This window comes from Chiloscyllium plagiosum, unplaced genomic scaffold (assembly GCF_037043375.1).
Source record: "Chiloscyllium plagiosum isolate Xiang-an unplaced genomic scaffold, Cpla_swu_hap1 HiC_scaffold_4, whole genome shotgun sequence".
Taxonomy (NCBI): domain Eukaryota; kingdom Metazoa; phylum Chordata; class Chondrichthyes; order Orectolobiformes; family Hemiscylliidae; genus Chiloscyllium; species Chiloscyllium plagiosum.
In genome coordinates, this window is record NW_028270142.1 from 46,500,445 (window position 1) to 46,528,175 (window position 27,731).

The following is a 27,731-nucleotide window of genomic DNA, read 5'->3' on the forward strand; positions in this document are numbered from 1 at the left end:
TCCTAAATGTCCAAGGTCTTTCTACATTCAAGAACCAATCCATCTAATCCTGCAACCATGTCTTTGTGTCGCTACCAGATCATACTTATTTTTCTCTATTGATGCTCAGTTCATCTTCTTTATTTCAAATGTTACTTGCATTTAGATATGAGGACAAAATCTTATGGGCATCTGAGCAACATGGGCTACGGCGAGATGTGAGACAGAATTGAACAAGATATCCAGGAAGGCCTATCAGCTGCTAGGTTCCTCTGAGTAAAAATGAGATATGGAGGCTTGGGGTGGGATGGGGCAGAGGATGGAACTGAAGACACCAGGTGGAGCCCAATACTGATGGTGTCCAGGGACAGGATGAAGCTCAGAAAGTCATTCTGTTCAGTCTCCGGTTGGGAAGCGTCGTCAATCAACAATCTTCTTTCAACACCAGTTACCCCCTATAAGATCTGGCCTGTGCCGATGCTCCTGCTCTTCAGCCTCTCCACCAACACTCTCACCCCCAATTCTTCCAATACTCCTTCCACACATTCCCATGGTAACCAGGTCTCACCTTCCCTCCTGCCCTGGAAATCCAGGACATGGGAGTCTGGGGATTGCTTGCACACCCAGTCCGAACTACTATAACTTCTGGCATAACTAGAACTGGGGAACTCCTGAGTGAGGGGTAAGCCAACTGGGAGGCAGCCAGTATCAGCAGCGATGTGATTGCCCGCTCTCTGAAGGATGACAAGGGAAAACTCCATCATCCATAAATCCTGGCCTCTCTTATATGGTAAAAATTTGCACATTCCCACAAAGAGTAACCTGATACTGACCAGATCATCAGTGATGTTAGCTAAGAGTGAAATACTGGCCTACCAGGGCACTGGTAGGAACTCCCCTGTTTATCCTTGAAATCGTGCTGTGGGATCATTTACACCCAACTGAGACTCCAGATGGAGCAATGGTTTAACTTGCCACTCCAAAGATTGCCATTTCACAGCATCACAATTAGAATATTAGACCACTGGGGAATCAGCAATGTATAAACAAGGGCAACACGTGGATTACATAAATCTTTAATGTGGAAACAGACAAAGAAATGTTTACACACTAATCCAGAAAAGTGGAAAATCCAAGAATTAAAATTATACTAAATCAAAATGCATGGATTAAAAGTGTTTTTTTTTGAAAAACGATAACAACAGAATAAATACCAAACATAAACAGCATTAAATATATGGATCTAACACTCCAATAAAATGATAGTAAAATAACATTGCAACACAATTCTGCAGGGAGAAAAAATTAACCTTTGTCATGCCATAAACTACAATTGAAATTAATTTACATAACTTATTGAAACTATTGATATTAATAAAAGGTTCTTGATAGAAGTTACAATCAAACCAGCAAGGTGGGGAGTAAAAGGGGGGAAGAAAGAAGTTTCAATCTCCTGAGCTTGATTCTTATACTAAGTGTGGATAAACTATCTTCTCTGCTCTCACCAAATATTTCTACCTTTAGTTAGACTTCACTCAAAATGGAATGTTGCATCATTACACTTTGTGCTCCACATAATACTATATGCTATATTGAAAACAGAAAAATATCGAAGGAAATATACAAAGTGTGGTAACAAAAAAAAAATGCATACAGCTTCTTAAAAAATAGTTTGAGGTATTATTGATCAAGTTTTTGTTGATTTCTGGCTATTCCTAACTTAATCACACGTAATTTTCCATGAGATTGGTCATGACAGTGTGCACGGGAATAGATGATGAGGGAAGATACTGCACCTTGGGCTTCTAACTTGCTTCATTTTGGATATTACTTTATGTATGGTTGATTGTTTTATAAGAGGGACATAAAATTTAATAAGTGCTAGAACAAAAAATTACAATGAGAAGAAATGGAACATGCGAATATAATTCAAAAATGTAAATAAAAAGCAGAAATGCATTTTGTGTGTTTGTCTGTGAATGTGTAATTGTGTATGTGCATGTCTGCAAGTATGTATATAACTGAGCTGTTTGGGTCGAGAGGATTAACTCTCACATCCATCTCACACACGAAGAGTTCCCACACTGGTCAGTTTCCACAGGATCTGCAGTGACTTTTTGAGTGGCTAAGACGAAGTGGTGAACTAAGTGATGTTTAAGGAAATAAAGAGAGCTGATAGGATAGATAGAAACCTACCTTTCCTGTGAACAGTCCTGAACAAGGGGCCATAAACCAAACGTCAGGTGTTAACTGTTCAGAGGTGACATCAGGAAGGACCTTCACTAAAATGGTGGTGAAAAACTGGAACTCTTTGCCAAGGAAAGGTGTTGAGACTGGAGAATCAACCAAAAGTTTCAAAACTGGAAATCAGTCACGGTTTAATTGAACTGCTGACTAGACTTGAGCAGCTAAGTAGCCTCCGCCTGTTTCTATGTTTGTAGAATCTTAGAGTGACCACAACGCAGCAGATTATTCTGCCCATCTTGTCTACACTTGTTTCTTATTAGAGCAACTCATTGAGACCCACTTCCTCTCTGTTGCCTTGTTGTCTACAATCTTTTTTTCCTTTAATTAATTATGCAATTCTTTTTTTGAAAACCTCAACCGAATCTTCCTTTACCAAATTCTGCAACCTGTGCATCTGTGCATCCTAACCACTCGCTGTGAAAGAGGTTTCTCCTTTTTTGCTTCTTTTGCCAATCTCCTTAGTCACCATCCTCTGGTTCTCAGTTACACCAAGGGGAACAGTTTCTCACATGACTTTGCACACTTTTATAAGTATCTTCTTTCCTCCAGGAACACCAATGCCTGCACATCCTTTTATGAAGTGTTGTGTCCAGATTAGAACAAAATACTCCAGTTGAAGCTCATCTTGCCTCTCACCTGAGGCATGAGGACCCTCAGGTTAAACTGCCATCAGTTGTCTCTCTCTAATGAGAGAACAGCCCTATGATCCTCTCAGATGATGGCAACTTTGCCTAAAGTAAACCTCTGCACAGTGACGGGCAACATTTAGATAGTTTCCTAAATAATTTAACAAGATTTTCAGGTTAATTTGACCAGGAAAGTCTACATAACAGACTACATTAGAGCAGTAATCTTCCAACACACTGTTACCTCCAAGAACCCAGTTAGCAGGAAAATAATGGAGCGCAGGAACAGATTATTTGGCACACCGTACCTGGCTCTTTGAAAGATCTACGCAATTATTTTCATTCTACTGCTCATTCTCCACAGTCCTGCAATATTTTCTTGCTTCAACTATTTACCAAATGCCCTTCTGAAAGTTACTATAGAATCTGCTTGCAATATCCTTTTAAAGTAGTGTATTCTAGATCATAACAGCTTCCTTTGTAAAACATTGCCCCATATCTCCCTTTAGAAGAAAGCTCTTTGGTGGTCATTAAGGCTTTATTCAGAATGAGAGGTGCTCGAATTGAACATTTAAGATTTTTAGGTGCCATGACACACGAAGAAAATCATATCCCTGACTGGGGAAACTAGAATACAACATCACAGAGAGTTTGGAAACTTAGGACTGAGCCAGGAAGACATTTCTTCACTCAGGCGGTTGTGAATATTTGGAAATCATGGTAGCAAGTAACTGTGGATGCTCGAGTAAAAGCAAAATACTAATCTGAAATAAAAACAGATGCTGAAGAGATTCAGCCGGTCTGGCAGCGTCTGGGGAGAGAGAAACACAGTTAATGTTTCAAGTCCCAAGATTCGTCTTTAGAACTGTGGATGCTCAGCAGTTAAATATATTTAAGACTAGCATCAATCAAGTTTTAGGCCCTAAAGTAGTTAAGGTGTACATGCAGGAAGGTGGAATTGAGGTCAGCAATGATTGTGTTCAATGATGGAGCAGATGCAATGGGCCAAATGGATTAATGCAGTTCCTACTTCCTGTATTATGTTCATATATTAAAGGGTAAATCACAGGGAATTATTTTAGTTGGTCATGTTTTTAATCAAAAAAATGTTTTTTTAAAGAGATAATTTCAGTGAAGAAGCGTATCTAGTCACTATTACTTGATATCAGGGGTCAATTTTAAACTAACCTGCCCATTATTATATTGATGAGACTAGTTTGAATTGCACTCCACCTAATTATAAACTCCAAAGCGGGCAATAAGAAGGGGACAGCCACAAAATCAACATTACACTCAAACCTCAGTTTCTCAATGGGCAGCTTTGGTTAAAATGAACCAATACTCTGTAAAGACTGACAGTGAGAAACAACATATTTCCTCATATGTGCTTTTAAACTTGTGAGGCATGAGCCTCCATACAAAATGGATGGAACAGAATCTTCAAAGAGTCAGTAAAATTCTTGGAATCCAATGCAGGAGAAATAGAACTGGATTTATTCCATCTCCACAAAGCAGTAAGTCTCAATGTCACACTTACAGTATTCGTTGGAGTATGTGTAGGCAATCGTTGCTCTCTTTACTGGTGTTGAGTCTTTCTGTTTCACATTATGCATGGCATTAAATTGCATCCGAGAGAAGTGTACTTGCAAAGCAGAACCATCGCTGCTTGAGATATTTTACAGACTCCTTAGGTTGTAATTGGCTGGTGCTTCAACTGTTACTCACGTAAATAAAATTGCTATCATACACATTGTTCACACATTCTTGTTAATAAGCAGTCCTTAAATGTAACATTAACGGAGAAATTGTGGGCTTCTGGAATTGCCTGTATTAAATCAAAATTCTCTATATTGTACACTGATGCTTCTCTTTGCATTCTGTGATCCCAAATCAGGCAAAAATTTCTGAAGTGAATAGCCAAAATAGAACAGGTAAAACAAGTCTTTTTGAGCATAAAAGGTTAGCGACATGTTGCAACATAAGAACAAAAACTTTTTGGGTAAGTAAAGTAACCTTGCAGGACAGTCCTGAGCATTAAAACAATGAGTTGACATTTCAGATCTTAGTGTTCAACTGATGACCATTGCTGTTGTTTTATCTCACAACAAGATTAAACCCAGGACAGCTTTTCTTACTTGGATTTTTTTTCCCTCTGGCTTGTGTGTGTCAAACTTTGCTTTTGCAGTGAAAATAATGGTTTGTGTAAAATATCCTGAAAAGTGACTGAGTAAAGGATTATTCAAATTCAATCTGTATTTGATATGTCATTAAAATTTTGTAAGAATGAGCTCATGTTAACATTTAGTACCTTTCAGCAGATAGCAAGACTGCTTCCTGTTGACGTGGCCTGCAATACAGTTTTTAACACAAATTATTTTTGCCAAAAGAGTGCCATAAATTTCAAGAAAAATATATGAATGTATCTTTGATCAATTTTGACTTTGTTTTGCAATAAGTTATAACGATATGGTAAGGGATAAATTGCGTGTGTTTCTAACACTAGCACCTAGCATTAGATTCACATTGTCCAGTTCAAAGCATTGGCTGAGTTTCCAAAGTCCATCAACATTGAAAGAAAGATCAAAAAGCAGGACCATGTGTCAAAAATAATGAGGATTTAACCAGTCAGATCCTCAATGGGAATAATCAATATGCAATCTGGATGGACAGCTTTTTAGCATTCCATTTGCAGACCAGTAGTCTGTTGAGCTGCAGTCATTCATCACGAAAAGAACAGACATTCAACTCTTGGGTCATGTTAGCACTTAAAGATTGTTCCTGCAGTCTTCGAACCCTGAAGAGACAGTGTCATTGTGACCCATATTCTGTCCCCACTGAAAGTGGAAGGAAATTTCCTGAAATTTGCAGATTGAGAATGGGCATTAATCCAGTACTGTTGTTCCTGTAGCCTGGCAATCTGTTGAAAAATGACCAAACTGTTTATTCATTGTCCTGTAGAGATCCACATCACTCCGTGAGAGTCTGAACCGTCGATCTGGATACTGGGTGTTGTCAAATGGCACGTGATGAACACATTGTACATGGGTTTTCAGGTTCCCCTTCTGCGAAGCACTGTACGGACAGTATCTGCACTGGAAAGGTCTCTCTGCTGAAGGACAGAATAGAAAAGTGATGTTAGAGTCACAATTCCAAAAAAAAATTCATTTCTCAGATGTTGAATAGCCTGCTGTGTGCTTACAGCAGTTTCTGTTTATATCTGGAATGAGTCGGCTGCTCTTGTGTGGTATTCCTTCAAATGCAAAGATCCAAACTTTGAATATTGCACTTAAAGCTTTCTGCTTCATTATTTCCCTCTCTTTTCCTTTAAGACACATCTCTTTGACCAAGTTTTTGGTCATCTGTCCTAACATCTCCTCATGGCTTTGTATCTAATGTTCTTTGTTTACACACCGATGAAGCACTTTAGAATGCTTTGTAATGTTAAATGCGCTACAAAAACTGCACGTTGCTGTTATGGTGAATCAGCATGTGCTCAAGTATAAAATGTGACTGTAAATCTCTAATGTGCAGCAAGTGCAGAATATACATCAAATTTTTAACATCTTATTGTTATATACAGGAAGGCAATATTGAACTGCTTAGAAACATCTAATACAAGAGAAGTTCTGAAGACAATATGGAATCATTACATATACATAGACATTTTTACTTCTCTTACATTTATATTAGTTGTGGCTCAGTGGGAGAACTCTTGCCTTCAATTCTCAAGTTTTCAGTTCAATTCCCACTCTGGGGCTCGCATGAATATCAAGTATACAGGAAGTGTGCTGTTGGAGATGCTGATTGAATGAGCTGTTTAAACTGAGGGCCCACATGTTGCTTGGGTGGATTAACAAGATCCCATGGTACTATTTTGAATAAGAGTAGGAGAATTATTCCGAGATCCCTGGCCAGTGTTTATTCTTCGATCGAGATCACAAAATAAAGTATAAGCACAGAAAGTGAGGGAGAAACTCAACATGTCTGGCAGCATTTGAACAGAGTTTAATGACTGTCCTCCAGAACTTCAGTTCCAAAGCAGTCTTTGGACATGAAACGTTAACTCAGTTTTGCTTATCTCTCCACAGATGCTACCAGACCTGCACATTTTCTCCAGCATTTTCTGTTTTAATTTCAGATTCCTAGCAACTGCAGTATTTTGCTTCTACTACCACAAACATAGATGACCTGGTCATTGTATACACCCCTTGCTCAATTCCTAAATCTTCCCAGTTCTGACAAAACCTTGAAATACTGGGGCAGATTTTCTGCTGGCCAGACAGCCATTATTCTGGTGTCAATAGAAGTTAAACATGAGGATGCTGTGGAGTCCCCATGATAGCAGGTTCTCAATGCACTGCCCAGGAAATGCAAGATTCCACAGGACATTTCCTATATGCCTGGAATGTCTGAAAGTCTCAAATTACATTGAAAACTTTGGAGGGTTTCAAAGTAATTAAGTAAAGTATCTGGCACCTCACCCTCCAGCACCCTGACCTTATGTACTAATGGCTTGACAGGGAGTGCTGATCAGAATCTCCTCTCAGAAATGCAACGCTTCCTTCTTTTACAGAAAGATGGACCAGAGTAGATATGTGCCTGAAACTGCTGCTCCTCAGAAAGTCCAGCTTGCTAACTCTGCCAGATTTGCTGAGTATTTCCAACATTTTCTGTTCTTACTCTGGTAATATTGAATGAGTCAGGTTAAAACTGTTCCTACCACCCTCAGTGGTAAAACTTTCAAGTTCAAAGAAAAGAAGCATTGCACAGCAGGGACAAGAAAAGGTTGGAAGAGTGGTTTGAGAATTCCTGCAAGCAGCGTCTCGTTAGTTAATCATTCAGCATCACTGAGAGTCTCGGTGGCAGACTGATCTTTAACCAGAAACACTCATGGCCCATGACAAAGAAGAAAGCTGCAATACAAACAGGGAGTTACTTTTGGATGGAGATGGGAAAGAAAGAAAATACAGGCATCTCTAGAGGGAGTTAGGAGGGTTGGACCAGGGAATAATCACACTCTGCGGTTCACCATGCGCCCAGCTCTCTAGCTTTTCCTCTCATTCCACTGAGATCTCCAAATTTGCAGGTTTGACTTTGCTGTGACTACTCCACTCCATCACTGACTTAAATCTATTGAATCTCTGACAGAGAAAACTCTCACACAGATTTTCCCCTGAATTCTTCATTCCCCAAAATATCTTCTCAGGATCTACGGTGTTAAGCACTTCCCACCAGTGGGGTGGCACAGTGGCTCAGTGGTTAGCACTGCTGCCTCACAGCACCAGGGTCCCAGGTTTGATTCCAACCTTGAGCGACTGTCTGTGTGGAGTTTGCACATTCTCCCCGTGTCTGCTTGGGTTCCCTCCGGATGCTCCGGTTTCCTCCCACAGTCCAAAGATGTGCAAGTCAGGTGAATTGGCCATGCTAAATTGCCCATAGTGTTAGATGCATTAGTCAGAAGGGAAATGGGTCTGGGTGGGTTACTCTTCGGAGGGCTGGTGTGGACTGGTTGGGCCGAAGGGCCTGTTTCCACACTGTAGGGAATCGAATCAATGAAACCACCACTCATTCTCCTAAATTCCAATTAATATCTTGACACATATTCTTTGTCTATTTTAACAACTTTGCTCTCTACTTGTTCATTTGCCCTCTGTCACCACACCACAGTTGTTCTTCATTATATCAGGTATGAATTTATCTGCTTCAGGTACACAGTTACTCTTCAATAATTTTTGTTTGTACTACTCTCTGTTTTCCATGCTTAATGATCTAGCTAATTTCAAGGTATCATAATCTGACAGGAGCTGAAATCTTGAACACCAGCTCAGGTTGGGATTCAAACTCAAGCCTCCAAGTACATAGCACAGCTGCCCAAACACTTTCCACTTGATCAATCAAAAAGCTGGTCACTGACATAATGAGATAAAAGAAGACATCAGAATAGGAATGTTCTCCAAATAACTTAATTGTATCATAGGAAGGTGTGCTTTACTTTAGTAAAGAATGAAAGCCACAGATAGGTTAAAAAAAAGTCAGTGCAGAATACGAATACAAAGAAATTGACAGGGTAATGAACAGAATTCAGAAGGATAGAGAATGCAGCCATTTGAGAATTTAGGTCACTAATGTATCTTGGTTCAATTACTCATGTTCAGTATTGGAAGGTTCCATTGATCTCAAGCACTAGGATTCAATTAACTCATACAGAATCATTTTTACAAGTCATTTCTTATTCTAATCAAATGAACAATCACCTCAAAAACGCATTTGAAAATTGTTATCTTTTCTTATGTGAGCAGGGTAATGGAATCTATATTGTTACAGAGCTTTGGTACTACAGAGGAATCAACAAATGTAAAGGGATGGAACAGACCATTTTAGCCCATCTGGTTGGCACTAGTTTTCCCAATGAAAGGTCATTCATTCTGTTACTCTCTCCATAGAGGCTGCCAGACCTCTTGAGTATTTCCAGCATTATCTGATTTTATTTCGATTTTCCAACATCCACATATTCTGCTTTTCAATTAATGTATGCATTCTGTTTTCCAACTCTAGTGCTGACCAGATGGGCTAAAATGGTCTTTTTCATCCCTGTACCCCTGTCTAATCCTTTGTAACACTATAGCTCCGTAACAGTAAAGATTCCATTATCTGGTTTCAATAAAAGGTCATTGAAACATTAAATCTGTTTCCCTTTCCATGGATAATAGGATGAGGTAATGATGGTAATACTAGCAACCTAAGGCTCTGGAGACATGAGTTTGAATGCCAAAATAGCAAATAATGAAATTTGAAGTGAATAAAATCTCTAATAAAAAGCTAACCTCATGGCAATTGTTATAAAAACCATCTGAGCCTCTAATGTCCTTTAGCTGAGGGTCTGAACTGTGAATCTAGACCCAGAGCAATGCAGTTCACTCTTAACTGTCTTCTGAATTGGCCTAGCAAATCACAATAAAGATTAAAGAAAGAAATGAACCTGGCATTGACAATGGCAAGAACAGCTCTGTCAACCAGCAAAGTCTTGCTTACTAACATCTGGGGGCTTGTGCCAAACATGGGAAAGCTGTCTCACAGGCTAGTCAAGCAACATAATCATACTCATGGAATCATACCTTACAGACAATGTCCCAGCTAACATCTTCACCATCTATTTAGCACTGGCAGGACAGACCCACCAGAAGTGAAGGCACAGTGGTATACAGCCAGTGAGCAGTTGTGAGTCCTCAATATTGACCCCAAACCCCAAGGAATACCATGGTATCAGGCTAAACATGAGGAAGGAAACCTCCTGCTGATTACTATCTACCAACCCCTTAGCTAATTAATCAGTCCTCCTCCATGTTCAACACCAATTAGAGGAAGCACTGAAGGGGGCAAGCACACAGAATGTGAGAGACTTCAATATCTTTCACAAAAAGTACTTTAGTAGTACCAGCACTGTCTAAGCCAGTCAAATCCTAAACGGTTTGGCTGTTAGATTCGGTCTGTGGTGACTGGTGAGGCAATCAACAAGCAAAAAAAATAAACTGTTGGACCTCATCTTCACCAATTTACCACTGCAGGTGTATGGATCCATGACGGTGTTGACAGGATGAAAATGAAGTCCTTTATTCAAACTGAGGATACTTTCCATCTGTTATGTGGCACTATGCACTGTGCTAAATGGTACATATTTCAAACATATCTGGCAACTGAAGACAGGGCATCCATTAGGTGCTGTGGACCATCAGCAACAACATAGCTGTAGTCAACCACAATCTCATGGCTTGGCATATCTCCCACTCTACTATTACCATCAAGCTGGGAGATCAATCCTGATTCAATGAAGAGTGCAGGAGGACATGCCAGGTGCAGCATCAGGCATTTCTTAAAATGAGATGATAACTGAGTGAAGCTATAATACAGGGAGATTTGCGTGCCAGACAGTGGAAGCAGCAAATAACAGGGACTCCACAACCCTCCACAACTCATCAGAACGAAGCTCTGCAGCCCTGTCTTAAATAGTTGTGAGTGGTGGTGCACAATGAAACAATTAACATGAGATGTAGGCTCCACAATATGTCCATTCTCAAATACAGGGGAGCCCAGCACATTAGAGCAAAGGACAAGGTTAAAGTATTTTCATTTTCAGCCAGAAGAACCAAGTAAGTGATCCATCTAAACTTCCTCCAGAGATCTCCTACATCACAGATGTCAATCTTCAACAAATTTAGTTTTCTCCACAAGAATTTGGTGAAGGCATTGGAAACTACACAGCCTATGGGCTCTGGTGACATTTAGTCAATAATATTGATAAGTTGTTCTCCATAACTGGCTTCCCTGACACCCTGAACTAAGCTGTTCCAGTACTGCAACAACATTGGCATTTGCCCAGCAATGAGCAAATTCGTCCATTATGTCCTGTACACAAAATGCATGACAAGTCCAAACCAGATCTTGATGTTCAATGGCATTATTCTCTAGGAAACCTCAATATACTGGCATTAACCATTGACTAGAAACTAAATTGGACTTAGTACAGGTACACAATCCTTTATCCAAAATCCAAAAAGCTCCGAAATCCAAAGTTTGTTCATGAAGTTTTGTTTGGCATGAGAATAGGTGACCCAACTCCATATCCACTTTACCCACATCTCTCAGAGGTGACATGGAGGCGTGGCCCAGCACTGGTTGGCGTCAACTGTGTCTCAGTGCTCGTACTAGTCACATGTGGGTCTGCTGTTAGGTTATTTTATTTCACTGTGAAAACATAATTTATTCTGAAATCTGAAAAATTCTGAAATCCAAAAAACAACTGTCCCCAAGGATCTCAGAACAAGGATTGTGTACCTGTATATAAATACTGTAGCTACAAAGCCAGGTCAGAGCATAGAAATTCTGCCACAAATAACTCAGCTCCTGAATCCCCAAAGTCTGTTCACTATTCTCAAGTCAGAAATGTGATAGAAGACTCCCCATTTGTCTGAATGAGTGAAGCTTCAACAACATTCTGGAAGATTGACACCATCAAGGGAAAAAAAGGCCTGCTTGACTGGCATCCCATCAACCACCTGCAATATTAACTTTCTCCACCACCATTCAGTAGCATTAACCATCTACAAGATGCACTACAGTAATTCAATAAGGCTCATGTGACAGCACCCAAATGCACAACCTCTACCAGCTAGTAAGACAAGGGCAAGAGAAACATGGGGGCACCATCATCTGAAAGTTCCCTCCAAGCCACAATCCAACCTGATTTGGAATCCAAGAACTCCCTTCCCAACAGCATTGTGATGTCCTTACACACCAAGGACTGCAGTAGTTCAAGAAGGTAGCTCACTCCCACTCTCTCCAGGCCCAGCAGGCAATGCCCATATACAGTCACACAGCATGGAAACAAACCGCTCAGTTCAACCACTCCATCCCAACATAATCCCAAACTGAACTTATCCCACCTGCCTGCTCCTGGTCCATATCCCTCTAAAACTTTCCTATTCATGTACTTATCCAAATGTCTTTTGAACGTTGTAATTGTACTCACATTCACCATTTCCTCAGGAAGTTCATTCCACACACGGACCGCCCTCTATGTTTAAAAAAAAAACCCTCATGTCTTTTTTAAATCTCTCTCCTCTCACCTCTATCAATGGGTGAGAGGGGAAAGATTTAAAAGTAACCGAAGGGAGAACTTGTTTATGCAGACAGTGAATTATGGAATGAGCTGCCAGAGGAAATGGTGGAGGCTGGTACGATTACAACACTTAAAAGGTATCTGGATGGGTATATGAATAGGAAGGGTTCAGAGGGATATGGGCCAAATGCTGGCAAATGGGTCTAGATTTATATAGGATATCTGGTCGACATGGAGGAGTTAAACCAAAGGCTCTGTTTCTCTATCACTCTCTCACTCAAGGAAAGACTAACCTGCTGAGTTCTTCTTACAATTCCTTTATTGTTACACAGACTTTATCTGTTGCTGTCTTAAGCAGTACTGTGGAGATATAGCTTTATTATGAGGCAATCATTAACCTCTGGAGCCCGCTGACTGTAACTAGCAGCTATAAGCATAAGATAGTAATTAATAACTGCATAAAGTGCATTCATGAAAATCGTCTTCACCAGAAGAGTAGTGAGAATGTGGTACACATTACCACAGTGAATGGGTGAATTATATAGATATATTTAAAGGGAAATTAGATCAACATGAGGGAAGAAGAAGTGGAAGGATATAATAGCGTCTTTCATGACAATAATAACAAATTTTTAAGTATAGTTAGTGAAACAATGTAGCAACGTCCCATGAATGAATAAAAAAAAAATCCAATTTGCACACCACAAGCCTCCATAAGTAGTGAAACTGTGATAGTGACACTAATCTGTTTTAATGATGCTAAATCATGGATAAATATTGACAGAAGTCCTTTGTTATTTTTCAATATAATCTGTGGCAGTCTTTGCCACAGAGGGCTGTCGAAGCTGGATCTTTGTGCATTTTCTGGGCTGTGATCAATAGATTTTTAATCAGTAAGGGAATCAAGGATTATGGGGAAAAGGCAGGAAAGTGGAGTTGATGGTTATCACATCAGCAGGGATCTAATTGAATAGCAGAACAAACTGGGCTGGATGGTCTACATCTGCTCCTACGTTTGATGATCTTATTGTCTCAAACTGCAGTGGGTGCCCATGTGAAAGCTATTCAAGCATAAGACTGACAGTGTTCAATGGAGAGGGGTATTAGGAGGTACGTGCAGAACATAGATAGCAGCAGAAAAGATGGGTCAAATGGCCTGTTTTGGCAATGTAAAGCCTTTGTAATTAAACACGTTTTACACTGGGCATAATGGGATTTAGCATTGGCTCCAACACTATATTATTTTCCTTTTCCTTTCCAAGTGGAACGTCTGCTAATGGGACCTTTACACCTGATACCATTTTCATGTAAAACTACTGCTGCACTACAGTTATCACAAAAATAAGCTTCTACAATTGAAGTGAAAATCACAGTATTACAAGCCCAGCAACCTTTGTGCTATTGCACTCATGAATAGCTTTCCACTGGTACTGATTCATATCACTATAAGAAAATATCTCACAGGAAGATGTTTTCTGTCCATCAAAGCTTAACAAAATGTCATCCGAACATTAACAGTTCCAAGTCAGGAAGCAAATTCAAATATCCGATTGCAATGGTGCTACGAAGAACCTTTGTCATGCCACCTCATTAGAAACATCTTAGCTCTGAGATTTTAATGTTTATGTTTTTCATTTTTGTGTAAGGACAGGGCACATAGAAAAGATGCTGAGGAGAGAACAGTGAATTCTGTAGCTTCATTGAAGTGGACTGGATGGTCGCAGATATAACAAAGTTTCATTGATATAATGCTTAACGGAGCAACCCATCTTAAGATGGTCCACAAGACGATCATTAATCAAACTTTAGCACTGGGCCATTGAAAGATACCAATATAGCTTGGTAAAAGAAGTAAGGTATAAGCAGCACCTTAACAGAGGAGAGGGAGGTGGAGTGCTTTGAGGAGAGAAATTCCAGAGCTCAAGACCAGACAATTGAAGGCACAGCCACCGGCGGCAAAACAATTAAGTTATGATACATGCAAGAGGCCAGTATTGGGGGCATGCGGGGCTGGGGGATGTGGGGGGAGATATGCAGAGATACCAAAGTGTTGTGGGGTTTAGAGGAGATTACCAAGATACGGTGGGCCATGGCCATAGAGGGATTTGAAAGGAAGAATGTAAACTGTTACGCTAGGGCAGTGCCTGGCCAGCAGCCAATGGAGTTCAGTGAAGAAAGGGGAGATAGATGAACAGTACTTGGCACAACTTATGGACTGCAAAATTTTGTATCAACTCAAATAGGCTGGAAGATGGTTCAGGATGGGAATAACAGCTGGTATAGCAGAAAATGTCTACAGCAAAGTCCTTGCTAAGAACATAAAAACTGATAGCTTGCAGAAGATCACAGGATCCGTCAATTGTGCACCTCACCTCTTGACGGCTAGACCATCATTGCTAAACACTTCTTCCCAATCTTTTGCCGTCGGCTCAGCTCCTGGGAAAGGTCAAGAGAAAGGGAGAAAGGGTAAAACTAAATCAAGGGCCATTATGAAAGTACGCTGGAAAATTCACAGCTCTTCAAGTGATCAAAACCAGCATAGGAAAGAACATTAATATGGAAAAATGGAACTCGTAACAAAAATTATTAAATGCAGTATGAGCCATAACTAAAAGATCAAGGCAACTTTCCAGAGCAAAAATGCTGTGAAAGCTGAAAATCGAAAATAAAGACGAAAGTGCTGAAAGTGACCAGACAGCGTCTACTCTGAGAGAAACAGAGATAATGTTTCAGGATTGATCTTTCAACAAAACTGGAAATAGGTTTTAAACAAAAATTGGGTTATATGTAACTGAGCTTCAGTGTTGTTTATAGCACTTTGGCTTGGATCTTTCAAGCAGAATTGAAAACCCTACTCCTGATGCTGATTGGATTAAAAAAAACACACACACAACTTTGGAGGATTCTTCTGTTTGAACATCTGGGCCAGGAACATTCCCAGCTCTAGCAGTCAGGTCCAGCACTGGCATGGAGCTGTGTTAAAACCACACACTCCTTTTAGATGATAATTCCAGGAATGAAGGCTCCTGAAGCCACTTTCAGAGCTCCTGACAGAAGGAATGTGCATATGATAAGTGCAAGGATACCAGGTGGTTAGGGGTTAGGGTGTTGAGTGGGTGAGGGAGTAGAGGCCAAGGTGGATGAGGGGTTATATTGCCAGTTGGGTGAGTGGCAGTTATAACTGGGAAGTCTAGACCATTGCATCATACTGCAGCATGGAAATCGCTTTCTCTTTTGCAAAGAAATGGAAAGTTCAGAAATGGGTCACTCAGCCAATGGGGTCTACACTGTTATTTATGCTTCACCCCCATCTCTAAGCTCACCCCCACACATCACAATGCCCACTTGCTGCAAACACACTGCCAAACCCATGAGTCCGAGCTCTATGACTCTTAGATTAGATCCCCTACAGTATGGAAACTGGCCCTTTGGCCCAACAAGTCCACATCGACCCTCCGAAGAGTAACTCACCCAGACCCATTCCCCTAACCTATATTTACCCCTGACTAATGCACCTAACACTATGGGCAATTTAGCTTGGCCAATTCACCTTGCCTGCATATCTTTAGACTGTGGGAGGAAACTGGAGCACCCGGAGGAAACCCAAGCAGACATGGGGAGAATGAACAAACTCCACGCAGACAGTCGCCTGAGGTGAGAATCGAACCTGGGTCCCTGGTGCTGTGAGGCAGCAGTGTTAACCACTGAGCCACCGTACTGCCCTGACTCTTCTTCCTCTGTAGTCCCAGCTGTGATCACGAAAGACACCGGTCAATTTCTTGGCGGTTCCCTCTCTCAGATAGGGGCTGAGGTTTCACTTTGAGACATTTAAAGCTGCTCCCAGTGCAATGTGGCTGCAGGACCTCGGGATTAGTGGGGTCAAGTCTGACGTTTCTGTCAGTGGGATGGAGAAAGCATGGTCCCATCAGAACCAACTCTATGTGATTGCCTCTCATCACAATGTCTCTTGTCCATAGTTACATTCATAGTTTTGCAGCATGCATGCTTTGTTCAATTTTCTTCTGGTCCATTCATTGTGAGAGTAAAGAAGAGTGCAAAAATAGGTCGTTGTGATGTTGGTTGAAAATGGCTCTGCATGTGTAAATGTATGTGTGTGTGGTGGGAGGCTGTATTCTATTTATCCATTGTGGAGATAAAATGTACAACTAGTGACACAGATTCAATAACATTCTTGTATGTAGGAGTGTGAACCTCTGCCTTCTTTTTACTTGATGTCTATGAGTGGAAGTCAGGGTTGAAGTTACAAGATAAAAGTCTCCACTAAGTACTACGCAGATTTATGCTTCGCTACAGAACAAGGAACACTAAGATCAGTCACTCCATCTTCAGAAAGATGTTTTCTCTCTTCTCTTCAGTTTGGGTTCATGCCAATGTCATGGAGATCTTTTACCACTCACCCCAACCCCCACTAAACACAGCAGATCTTTGAACTTAATAAAGCACAACTATTAACCATCACAGTTTTTCTTAAAATGAAAACATTTCTACCGTGGCAGTTGCTAAAAATAGACTATCTATATGGGCAATCATTTTTGCAGCAAAATTAAAATAGATTTTCTGCTAGTCCGTAGAGTAACAGAAGCAAATTCAGAATTGAATCTAGCTGCTTCTAATTGAAGTGGTCTGTACAAAGCACAAAAGCCCATCTGTCCAACCTTGCAATTACTTTCTGCATTTAAAATTCTCAAATTATATTAAGATCAAAACAAAAAATGCATGTCACAGTGAAAACTGGATACTTTGGAGTCATAAAATCATTGTACATTAAAAGTAAAAGAGCTAAAGACCTTAAAATCATAAATATTAACAGGAATTGGAAAGTTCATTTATGACCAATCTCTTATGACAAATGGTCATATTCCGATTAACTTGATTGTATATTCAACATAAGGATTATTTTAAAGAGTGAAGAAAATTGAAAATTCTTCCTTTCTTAAATTCTGAATTTCCTGTACTAAATCAGTAAATGTTTTTGTGCATAATTTCTTTGCAAAGTTGAATCACTTACAGCAGGCGGATGTACAATTCCAAAGGGAACAACTTATCATAAAGTATAATTTAGCTAAAGATAGTGATCAGTGTTCTATAATAAGTCACACTTGTCTCAAACTTCTTAAAGTTGTTAATAATTAAATCATTACTATTGCGTGCCTGCTGGTATGGAAACATTACATTGTTGCTGGAGCCGTGGCAGTTGAGCAGAATACCTGACTGCATCTTGGATATATCACGAGAAGTTTCATTAAGCACTAAAGCAGTAACTGCATTTCTACAGCATTGCTCACAATCGCTGGAAGTCTCAACGCACTTTCCAGTCACTGAAGCACTTTTGAAGTGTCATCATTGTAATGTATTAAAAAAAGTGGCATTAGATTTATGCACAGCAAGGTCCCACAAATGAAACTGTGATCGTGACCAAATGATCTGGTTTTTAGTGATGTTGGTTGAGGATCGATGATGACCAGGACACTGGGGAGAATTTACCCTGCTTTTCTGCAAAATAGCACCAATGAAATCTTCTCTATTCACCTGAGAGTGTAGACAATGCCTTGGGTTAATGCCGGATTCCTTCATTAATGTACTGAGCTAGACTACAGCTAGCAAATCTCTGGAGTGGGACTTGAACTCATGACCTCCAGACTCAGAGGCACAAGTGCTACCCACTGAACTGTGACTGAGGCACATACGTCCATAAGCAGTTCTCAATCTATGGAAGGTCATTAGCTCTGTGTCTTTCGACAAACTCCAGATTTTAAGTCTTCAGATCTACAGCACTGAGGATAAATAATGCAGTGATGAACAACATCATCTATAGGGTAATGAGCAGAAGGGATTTGTCACAAGCCTGTGTCCCATTGATTAGAACTGACACCGCAGGAAAGGTGAGTGATTATCAAAGTGTAAAATAAGTGAACGATCCATTGCTGATGAATGACAACATCAATTCAAAAAGACCTACATTGATCAGGCAATTATGATGCTACCAAGGCAGTCTCAATTTCCAAGAATCACCTTCCAATAATCATTGCTGTTACTTTAGAATTTTGATAATGATCTTATGGAGTTATTGTGGAATACCATGGAAAGATAAATCATCAAATGAGATTTACTGCCTCTCAAATGCCCTTTCTTACGCAAGGAAAGTAGGATAACAAGTCATGTTAAATATAAACAATCCACTTGCGAATCAGCCTAAATAGGTTTTAGCCATGAAATGACCAGATAAAATTATTTTATGACTGATTCAAATCTGAATATGTTTTGGATGATGGGAAATGGAAGTTCATTTACTTGAGCAACTGCTTTCTGAAAGGCTGTGTGGAAAAAATATGAATGGGCCAAAGGGTCTCTTCTGTACTATATGACTCCGTGACTCAATGAATAATTCTAGCTCAAAAAGTGAACTAGTACTGGAGAAATAGACCACTTGCCTGTTGCCACTTGAGGACTGCAGAAGGACTTTTGCACTGAAACAAAAAATACAAAGATTAATATGTTTTAGTTTCCATGGAGAATATTGCATGTTTCATGTTATTACATATCTGTCAATTGTGCTTTATAAACAGTCACTGTAGAAGATAATTTCAATAGGGCTTCTGTGAAGTGGGCTGATTTTGTAAATGAACACGTTTAATACTGAAAGGGTATAGAGACTATCACTTAAAGTAAAAGTAAATTTCAAACATACATATAATCCTTTGCCATATATCATTCTGTGAATACTGCTGTATGAATATTTATTACAATTTATTACATATTTCAGAAGCAAAGCAGTAGTGAAAATGAAAATATAAAGACTCTGCTAAAGCACCAGGTTGAAAATGCTGAGTTTAGCTAGTATTGGCTGTTAGCTATCAATGTAATTTTAAGGCCAAAAGAGAAAATGCTGGAAAATCTCAGCAGGTCTGGCAGCATCTGTAAGTAGAGAAAAGAGCTGACGTTTCAAATCTAACTGACCCTTTGTCAAAGCTTTGGGCAATCCACTTAGTTTAATCTGGAAAATGCACAGCTGGAGACCAGTACCACAAAGGTTGAAACTTGGCTTGACTGTGAGATGTTAGAAAGAGTTGGGCCTCCCACTCAGGAATTAGGTATCTTTCCATTGCATTATAAAGAACAATGCAGAATTCTGAAAGATATCTTCCAGAGGACATCTTCCAATGATATTAGCAGAATTAATACAAACAGTTACATCATAAATTGCATGATGTGAAAATATTGAGGGCTGGAATTTCACATAAGTTACCTTATCTCTGGTCAAATGCCTCTTAGAATGGAGCAAAGGGGTCTGACTGCACAGATTCATAAATTAGTACCAATTACACTGCAAATTAACAAAGCCACAAAAAAATTAAAATCTATTGTTCATTTCTTGCAAAATAGATAGAACTTCACATGGTTGGTAAGAACATATTTAGATTAGATTAGATTTAGATTTAGATTAGATTACAGTGTGGAAACAGGCCCTTCGGCCCAACAAGTCCACACCGACCCGCCGAAGCGAAACCCACCCATACCCCCTACATTTACCCCTTACCTAACACTACGGGCAATTTAGTATGGCCAATTCACCTAACCTGCACATCTTTGGACTGTGGGAGGAAACCGGAGCACCCGGAGGAAACCCACGCAGACACGGGGAGAACGTGCAAACTCCACACAGTCAGTCGCCTGAGTCGGGAATTGAACCCGGGGCTCTGGCGCTGCGAGGCAGCAGTGCTAACCACTGTGCCACCGTGGAGAACTGCAAACAGTTTTGCTGATGTTGGAAGGTAAGTGGGGGGGGGGGGGATTATTTACAAAATTAAGTAAAATTTGTATCGTCAGAACCCCAAAGAAAATTATAGGCAGATATGATTGTAGAGGATTTATATTGCTCCAAGGAATTTGGGAACAATAAGGCAGAATCATAGAACTGTTACAGTATAGAGGAGGCTGTTCGGCCCATTATGACTTCACCCGCTCTTTGAATGAGTGGTTCTCTTTACTGCCATTCTCGCAATTTCTCCCTGTAAACCTGCTGCTTTGTCAGAAAGTAATCAAATACTTTTCTGAATGCTTCAATTGAACCTGCCTCTACCAAACTCTCAGATAATGCAGTCCATACCTAAACTACTTACTTTGTGGAAAACATTTTCTCATATCACTTTTGTTTCTTTTACCATCTACCTCAAATCTGCATCCTCTTTTATTTGATCCTTTCATGAGTGGGAACAGCTTGTCCCTATCTGCTCTACCAGATCCCTCATGATTTTGAAAACCTCAATCAAATCAGCCTTCTTTTCTCCAAAGAAAATTGTCCTAATTTCTTCAATCTACCTTCATGACAGAAGATTCTCATTCCTGGAATCATTCTCAAGAATCTTTTCTGTCCTTTCTTTAAAAGCATGCTTCCAATGTATTAAAAACACACATTTAATAGTTTTACTCAGGTCAGAAAACTGTTGAAAAAACATTAAAAGCAATCCATAATATATTTTGCCCAAAGCAAAGTGCTTCCGATGCCGAAAATCTGACTTTCTAGAACAACAAAACTTGGAAGGATTATTATTTGCTTTGTTATCTGCATCTTAATTTGACAGATGTTAACTTGGTATCTTCAAACCTTAACCCTGCAAACTCAACTCTTAAACTTGCAACTGGACCCGAATCCAACTCTGATCTTTGTCTTCTGATGCACTACATCACTATGATCTGCCACTAATTCAAACAGCTTAGCTCAATTCCCAGTTTGGATCATCATTTACAAAGTGGCTTCCCCCAGTGGCATTTTGCCTGTGTTTGAGCTGACTCACCCACTAAAACAAGGCATGGGTGTGAACTGCCTTGACAGTGGAAGGGGGTGGAAATTCTTCAGGGGAGTACCATGTCCAGATGCCTAACAATACGAGCTGCCCTTGGTGTAGCACAGATGGATGAAAAAGGCGCAAGAAACAATGGTCTCCTTTTGTGCTCTATCACTCCAAGGGGTCCATTTCTCTCTCTCTCTCTCCCTCTCTCTCTTGCAGTATATAATCCAAGATGCCAGCAAGTGCAAAGGTGATAAAAGATAGAACATAGTTCCTGCAATTTTTAGAGATTTTGGTTATGAACTGTCAGTGCTTTAATGGTATTCTATCAGAATGGAAACTCATTACTTGTCAAGTGCTGGTGGTTAGCAGACAAAACAAATCAGGTCTGAAAACAGTCACGACTCAATTTTACAGCCACTGAGAGAAGTTCAAGATGAAAGAACAATGGAACGATCTGGTATTGCTATACAGAAAAAGCTTCACTAAAGAAGCAAAAGGAAGGCAAGGCTAATATAAAACACAGCAGGACTCACAAAGCAAGTGCGCAAGCCTTTATAAATCTGTCGACGACTAGCTAATAAAGTAATAAGCAGATCATGTACTAAGAATTTTGTTTGTAATTTATATTGTGTGTCCTCTATGTCACTCTTCTCTGCAGCTCTGAAATGAGTTGTGAATGCCTCCAGCTTTTGATTAAATCAGCTGGGGGTAAAGATCTTCGTAATAACAGTGCATGACTGCATCAGGAATGAAGGCGTACAAAATGGCTTAAATCAATCATTAGCGATTCAGGATTAACCCCCCCTATGCCTCCCCTGTTCTAAATGCTAACTGGAGACATCATTCTTATGTGATCATATTTGCTTAATTCTGAGCAAAAAAACAGATGAATCCTGAGGAGTGGGTTCACTACTTAATGCACTATGGTAGAATGGTGCGATTTTCTGACTGAAGTATGTTTGATTTCTCTGATTTTAAAAAAAATACAGCATTATACAGGCTAGAAGAAGGCCATTCAGTTAATCACATATTTTCCAGCTCTCTGAAAGAGTGATTCAATTAGGCCCATTCCTCCGTCTCCTTCACTTCTCAGGAAATATTTAATCCTTCTCAAGTATTTATCTAATGCACTTTCACAAGTTACTATTAAATTTGTTTCTGCTGCCTTTTCAGGCAGTATATTGCACATCACAATCATCATGTCAAAGAAATTCTCCCCATCGCTAGGTGCTCCGATTTCCTCCCACAGTCCAAAGATGTGCAGGTTTGGTGGATTGGCCATGCTGAATTGCCCATTCTATCTAGGCATGTGCAGGCTAGGTGGATTAGCCCTTGGGAAATGCAGGATTACAGGGATAGGGTAGGGTCTAGGTCTGGATGGGGGATATGCTTCAGAGGGTTGGGGTGGATTTGATGGGCTAAATGGCCTGCTTCCACACTGTTGGGATTCTATGAGATGAGATTGGGTTTTTAACCAATCATCTTAAATCTGCCTCCTCCAAACACTGACTCTCCTGCTAATGGAAAGAATTTTCCCTTATCTATCCTCACTAAAAAAATTTAAATTTTAGCTCCCCTAAATCTTCCTTAGACTTCTGCTCTAAGTTAAACAATCATGCATTATCTCCACATAACTGAATGCCTTAATTCCAAGCACCATTCTGGTAAATCTCTGTCACATCTTTCTGTGATGCAATACTCTAGATGAGGTCTAACTATTCAGTTATCAACATTGAGCAAAAGCCTCATTATCACCAATAAATATCCTGGCTCAGAAGCAAGTAGTTCAATCAAGGATGGTGATATCATGTGCGATACTCAGCCAGACCAGCTGTTACCACTTATTACTGAAAAGTGAGGCATATGGCCAAAGCTTTTTGGCCTTTGCTCATCAGGACAGATACAAGAAAACCAAATTTTCAAGTGGTCACAAAAATTTATACAACAGGAGAAAAGGGTGCTGGTTGGCTGACAAGTTAAATCTGATTGAGTGGCTCAGGCATTTCTATGGAGAAAGAAATGGTGAAATTCAAGCTCTTGCGTAATTTAAAACATAAACACACACACACACACACACACACAAACATATTCATTTCGTTTGCAGAGAATGGATTCTTGTGCACGAATGCATGTCCCTTCTAGCAAGTGTAACTGAGTAATGTTGTGGTCTCAGCGGTTTACCTGTGAGAGGCTCTTGCTCCTGGCTGTCTCTTTGTGCTCAGCAGGGGAGGTCAGACAACATTTTACTAAAGGGGATAACCTGTTCTTCTTAAGCATAGTCAGTCCATCTTAAAACAGAACCACACTGAATGATATCACTGCAATTCTATACATGGAAAATGAAGAACAGGGCAGACAGAGGATTCCAGACTGACAAATGTATCATTAGAGGCATTAGTGGTGAAGATAAGCAGGAGAAGAGATGCTGTGGTTTCCAAGGTGTCCAGGAGGCACTCAATGGCCTAGAGGAGCATGAGGCCAGCAAGATCAGTTCCCCAATATCTGGTCCTGAGGACCTGGCAGCAGTGCCACAAGAAACCTCATGATCTCATTATGGTCAAGGGCAATGATTGCTCCTCCATTTGACATGTCCAATCCACCACAATACCAACATCTCACACTGTCCAATGCTCTACACTCCCATCACTCACCCAGCAGCACTACTACCTACTCAAGACTGACACTGAACACTCATGTACACCAGCTCACCCTCACATACCAAGCAATGCTGTCAACATCACCGCTCTCCTCTATCTCCACATACCTCCAGCTTTTCAGCTAACAAAGGCACATCACACAAACTCTTGCTCTACAACAATTGATAGTCTGCCTTCCCTCTTGCAGGACAAGGTGGTACAGAACAGAAAGGATCACAGTAGAACAAGATAGGGACAAGGATAACAACAGTTCCTGAGCTCTGCAGAGGAGATTGCTGTCAGTATCATGGAGCCAGCTGTGACAGAGCTCGTGGTATGTGGCATATCTGAGAACTCTGAAGGCCATAGTTTATTCCTAGCCTCTGCCCCCTTTCAACAGGAAAGCTGATGGTGTGACCTTCTGTTTTCCCCCACTATCCATCCCGCTGCCCCATTTCCCTTACACTAACATTCACTTTCTAGATTCCTGCTGTCAGATATACAAGGTCTGCTACCTGATCAGTCACTGCAGCCACAAGAAACAAAGTGAGAGGCAGCATCACTACAATACCAATGAAGAGAGCACATCACTTGATCCACTAGCAGCTCAGATACTCACTGCACATACCTTGAACTAGTAATGAATGGGAACCACTGGGTAGGAGCAGGCTACAACCATGCCAGGGGAAAAGGTAGGCTAGGTCACAGAAAGGTTCTGCTGTAGAGGAATGGATGAGTATCTCGAAGGGGTGGCATCTAGGAGAGTGCTGGGGGTGTGCATACAGAGAGGCTGGGTGCATTGGCTGACCTGTCACTCTTGTCATGATCAAGACAAGATGGCTCCCAGTTACCAGAGGTACCCTGTAGAGCCTACTCTCTCTCTGGCCACTACTGCACCGCCAGAACCACAGTGACCTGTTGCAGCTTTTGTATGGATAGGTCACCGTCTCACATGCCACTCCTAACAGGATGTGGCAACACTCTCAGGTAAATCCAAGAACTGATCATATCTCCTCAATAACCCTCCCAAGTGCTTCCATGTACTCTGCAAAATGACCCTACTCACAGTCTGAATGCCTGGCATTGGTGAACATTTTCATATATCTCAGTGATTTACATATTGTTTCTCGTGCCAACATTGTCTAAATCAGGTAACAAGGTAGTTTCCTAGTAGTAAGGAATTTGAAAAATGGTAAAACAAAAGGCATGCACATGAAATTTTTCACCTTGCACTGATCATTACACATGATTGCTGCTTTTGAATTTTGGCATTCTTGTCTGTGTCCTTACCAATTTTCCTCTCATCTGCAAACCTCTTGTCATGTATGCTGGTGTAATGCCAGGTATATAGGCAGTGTGTTCAATGGCTGACTGACTGAATCAAACAGCACTTTTCTTTCATTGCTGGGCAATGGGCAGAGTGCAGCCTATATTTATCCAGTTGTCCTACTGGAACCCAAAACAAAATGTCTATGTGATTCATGGTTGGGCAGCATCTGCCGAACAATCTTAAGTGCACCAGAGCCAATGTTAATAACCAACTTAATGTAATTAGTCAAACTTGTAACATGACACACATAGGCTTGCTAGAAGTGACATACATTCATATGGTAGGGATGCTTTCTTTGTAAACCAAAGTAATATGTTCAAGTCCTGTGTCTGTTTTGAATTATCCAGGAGCTGGGGAGTCTCTAATTCTTTGCTGCTTTCTCCAGTTCAGTGCCTCAGACAATCTAAATCATTCTGCCAACTGATCAGCAGCCTTTTCTCCTGCTGTATAAATTGTTGTGATCATTTGAAATTTTGCATTCTTGCACTTATTATGGTTTGATGAAATAGTTTCTCTCTATTAACTCTGTCAAAACCCTTGTGTTTTCTTTTATCAAATGATCTGGTGTATCGAGAGCTATTGCAATAATAGACTTCAATAATATATTTGTAATAATATCAATTCAGAGGCAGAGTAGGAAGCTCCCATGTATACTGTACCCATTAAAAACTTGTTCTTATACATGACGTCAGAGTGTGAAATTACAAACTATTATTTTATTTTAAGAAAAGGACGAACATTTGTTAAGTTACTACAAATGAATGCTCAGTCCACCAAGGGAATCTTGTATTTCCATTCAAGTATTTTAAAATTTAATTGCTTGGGGATTCACAAAAGGTGCATTTTCAAGCCCGTCAGCTGAACTTCCTGACAAAGAGGCTTGCAAACAGGAAAACCTTGACAACTTTTATGAGTGATCTGATGTTTGGACAGTGACACACCTGTCACTACCATGAATTATGATTTCTTGCATGTTGTAAATTTGGACAACTGACACCTGTTGGGACCCGAAATAAAGCATTGTGGGATTTCAGAAATAATTTATGAGTCTTCTTTTGGAAAGTTAGCAAGTCAAGTCAAACTTGCAATCAAAGAAACAAAACCTATTCACCACTAAATGAAAAGACACATTTCAAAGTATTGTTGCAATAATGTATTGGATTTCCTTCCATGAATTGTGGGACAATAATCCAATCAAAACATTCATATCACATCATAAACTACAACAAAAGCTAAGTACCGCAGATGCTGAAAATCTGAAATAAAATACACATGAAAAAGAAAAACTTGCATTTGTGTAATGGCCAATTGCATCCACAAGACATTGCAAATTCTGTTACAGTCAATAAAGCAGCTGGGAAATGTTAACACAGTTGTATTGCAGACAATACAACAGTTTGTTTGTGTGCAGCAGGCGTCCGCACACACAATAATGATCAAGTAACATACTTTAGCAATGTTAATTGAGGGATAAATGTTGACCAGGAGGGAAAACTCCCCTGTTCTTCTGCAAATTCATGTCGTAGGATCTTTTACAACTGCCTGAGAGGGTTTCTTGGAGCCTCAGTTTAGCATCCCACCCTAAAGATGGCATCTCTGATAAGGCAGCACTCCCTCAATCCCATGCTGAAATGTCAGTTTGATTTCTGTACTTGGATCTACAATCTTCTGACCCAGAGGAAACATCACAATTCACTGAGCTGCAGTTTAGATGAGATGAGATGGCATATATACATATTCATTAAAAATTGCATATCATTCATTTAGCTAACTTCAGCATACATCTTCAGCATTGTGATGTTGAATTAGTTGCACAAATGTTCACATTCATTATGCAATCTTCACATTATATACAAATATATAGTTTAAATGCTTCTACAATGAGATTTACTTGGTCTTTACAAACTGAAGACACATTTTGTTTACTAAAAGCATTGGTATATTTTTATGGTGTGAAACATTCAGATTACAACTTCAGTTTTGGTGTGAATACATTCTTTTGCTTTTTCTCATGCATTGCCATGGGGTGAAATTTGCTCAGAAAGAATTGTGCTACAAAAACACAACAGGATCACAGCAAAAAGCAGGGATGAGATTGCCGCATGAGCACAACGGTTTGGCTGTTTTGTCCGAAAAAAATGGCAAGTCTCCATGCTTGATTCTCATGGCTCTGCAGAGCGCTATAAAATTAAAAAGGCAGAGAGTGAGGGTAGCAGCAACCTCTCTTGAAGGGCTACTGCTTCCTGTCAGTATGGGTGTGGTACTCTGATTGTACAGATCTGTCGGAATAGGAAAACATGGACAACTGGCCATTTCAATGGCAAGAGGCTGAAAGTTACAGTGGAAACACTGCAATGGAAGGATGGCAATCATGCACAAGCCATAGATAAAGTTTCCTGCAAGGAAGAAGAAATTGTCGAGGAAATGCTGTGTCTTTTACTCTCAACAGTTACGGGAGAAAATGGGGAAGTTTCATATCTGCAA

General features: G+C 40.2%; 1 protein-coding gene across 3 annotated transcripts in view; it reads right to left on the reverse strand.

Annotated features, from left to right (window-relative positions):
• Nucleotides 1-1,045: 1,045 nt before the first annotated feature.
• znf516 (zinc finger protein 516) overlaps nucleotides 1,046-27,731 on the reverse strand; it is a 157,674-nt gene continuing 130,988 nt past the window's right edge. For 2 of the 3 annotated variants that reach the window (XM_087986224.1, XM_087986225.1), the window contains exons 6-7: nucleotides 18,921-18,956; nucleotides 1,046-5,961 (exon numbers count right to left, since the gene is read on the reverse strand). In XM_087986224.1, the coding sequence (XP_087842350.1) occupies nucleotides 5,735-5,961; nucleotides 18,921-18,956 (263 nt within the window). In that variant the 3' untranslated portion in view covers nucleotides 1,046-5,734. Of the gene's footprint in view, nucleotides 5,962-14,840; nucleotides 14,905-18,920; nucleotides 18,957-27,731 lie in introns of all 3 variants that reach the window. The other variant, XM_087986226.1, reaches the window with a different exon arrangement.